At 42.4% G+C, this 2,125-nt stretch overlaps 1 protein-coding gene and 1 non-coding gene across 2 annotated transcripts in view; both read right to left on the bottom strand.

Moving 5' to 3' along the window:
• LOC116386320 (cilia- and flagella-associated protein 47) overlaps positions 1-2,125 on the bottom strand; it is a 40,421-nt gene that overhangs the window by 9,182 nt on the left and 29,114 nt on the right. The window contains exons 52-53 of the mRNA XM_031852432.1: positions 280-453; positions 52-163 (exon numbers count right to left, since the gene is read on the bottom strand). Of these exons, the coding sequence (XP_031708292.1) occupies positions 52-163; positions 280-453 (286 nt within the window). The remainder of the gene's footprint in view (positions 1-51; positions 164-279; positions 454-2,125) is intronic.
• trnag-gcc (transfer RNA glycine (anticodon GCC)) lies at positions 2,015-2,085 on the bottom strand. Its single transcript has one exon. It is a non-coding gene; the product is annotated as a tRNA-Gly (tRNA).

Genomic DNA, 2,125 nt, shown 5'->3' with positions numbered 1-2,125 from the left:
GGGGGGGGGGGGGGGGGGGGGGGGGGGGGGGGGGGGGGGGTGGGGATTCACCTGTCTGTTTTCCTCGTTTCCATGGTGACACAGCCAGGGTGTATTGAGCGCTATGACCAGGGTAGATCTCCAGAGAGGGAGGGCCACCCACAACAGATAGGTCTGTCACCACCTGTGCGTGTGTGTGCGTGCGTGTACACAGACACAAGACAGAGTTTGCAAAAGAGTAAACCTTGTTCACAAGCAAGCAACAGTATGTGTGGGAGTTATTTGCATGTCTGCTTTTACCTTGAGAGTGAGTTTGTTCTGGCTGTAGTTGGGGACAGCGATCTGTGTGTGTGTTGTTTGACCTACAGAGCACTGTAATACCACATGGTCCACTGCTAGGGGGGGCTCTCCCACTCCTTTGAGGGTAAACACGTAGTCGGTGCCGTCACAGTCGTTATGTAAGGACAGCGCGCCCTGTGGGGGTGGGGATAAAATCCAGGCAGTCAAACACAAGCAAACTGGTGTTCAGTGGGAAGTGTGCATACAAAGGAACAACAGTAAGATCACATTGACACATGAACCTGTCTAACTACAGACACCAGGACAAGTAACTCTAGGACAATGCATTAGAGCAGGGGTCTCAAACTCATTTTCACTCCGGGCCACATCAGCATCACGGTTTCCCTCAAAGGGCCGGTTGTAACTGTAAGACTGTATAACTGTAACTACTCCCTAACATATTGGTAAATAACTGTCTCTGCATTTGATTATTGTTTATTCAAGTGTAAAAATATTGTATATGCAGTTATATAAATGTAAAATGATATTTAAGCACATTTCTGTTATTATAACATAAATCATTTTAATTTAGGGTTAAGAAACCCACATTACTCTATCAAAGATCAAACTATTAAAGAAAATAACAAAGACAAATATCATCAAACACAAGTTATTACATTAACTTTGTTCAAAGCTATTTTTGTCACTGCTCTGCATCACTATTGTCCCCGTCGTCGTCCCGTGCATGGCAGCTACATCCAAGAGCTCCTCACTGAGAGTCAGGTCTTATAAACATGGATAGATGCGCTGTGTCCGTGTTGTCTGTGATTTCATCAACAGCTAATGAAGAAGACGAGTACCTGCTCGTCTCTTAGCTAGCTGTGTTGTTAGATTGCTGCTAGGTTCATGAACTCGGTCTGTGATGGTGTTTCTTCACAAACTGACATTTGTAAAAGTCTGTATCACACCTGGTCACATACCTTTAGCATGCACTGGGTTGTAGCTTTTCTAAATATATTCTGCTGTGATTGCAGTCTGCCTTTTAATTCTTGCACAATTTTATGTTTTTCTTGGAGGCTAAATTTAGCTCCGTGTTTGGTGTCAAAATACCGACGTGAATTGTATCCTTCATCACCGACACGCCTCATAACAGAGGACAGACCCGTTTTTCTCCTTGAAGCACAAACATGTATTCACTTTCCCATCTTTCATTACATTTTCTTCCCTCTGCATCAATTTTTCTCTTCGTGGACATTTTGGGATTATTTGTTGATCTTTTTCAACTCAAATCACTTGTTGGAAAACCTCTTTACGGGCTGTTCCCTCTCCTGTCCACCTGTTGTAATGTCACAGACAACATGCTATCTCATAATTTCAACTTTCTATCTCATAATTTCGACCATGGGGATACTTTTATTTCCAAGTCTAACTTTAATTTTTTTTTCCAAAATAAAAAAAAAAAAAAAAAAACTTTTTTTTTTTTTGCTGGCGGATTCGCGGGCCACATAAAATGATGTGGCGGGCCGGATTCGGCCCGCGGGCCTTGAGTTTGACACGTGCATTAGAGTGACAAGATGGTATTCCCTGCAAGAAAGTGTTTCTTACACTCATGATTGTGAATAAAAATATACATTATTTCCTTCATTGTTAAAACTTTGTGGGCAGCTTCAAATTTTCCTCTCCCCCCCCCGCCCCACTATATGCAATTACACCAAAAAAAAAATAAAATATATATATATGTGTGCAAAAAAGTGTTTGCATTGGCCGGGAATCGAACCCGGGCCTCCCGCGTGGCAGGCGAGAATTCTACCACTGAACCACCAATGCTTATATATTACACACATATATACACACACACACATATATA

This window comes from Anarrhichthys ocellatus, unplaced genomic scaffold (genome assembly GCF_004355925.1).
Source record: "Anarrhichthys ocellatus isolate YVR2014 unplaced genomic scaffold, GSC_Weel_1.0 scaffold12, whole genome shotgun sequence".
NCBI lineage: Eukaryota > Metazoa > Chordata > Actinopteri > Perciformes > Anarhichadidae > Anarrhichthys > Anarrhichthys ocellatus.
The sequence above is the reverse complement of the archived record's forward strand: the minus strand, read 5'-3'. Positions and strand labels throughout refer to the sequence as shown.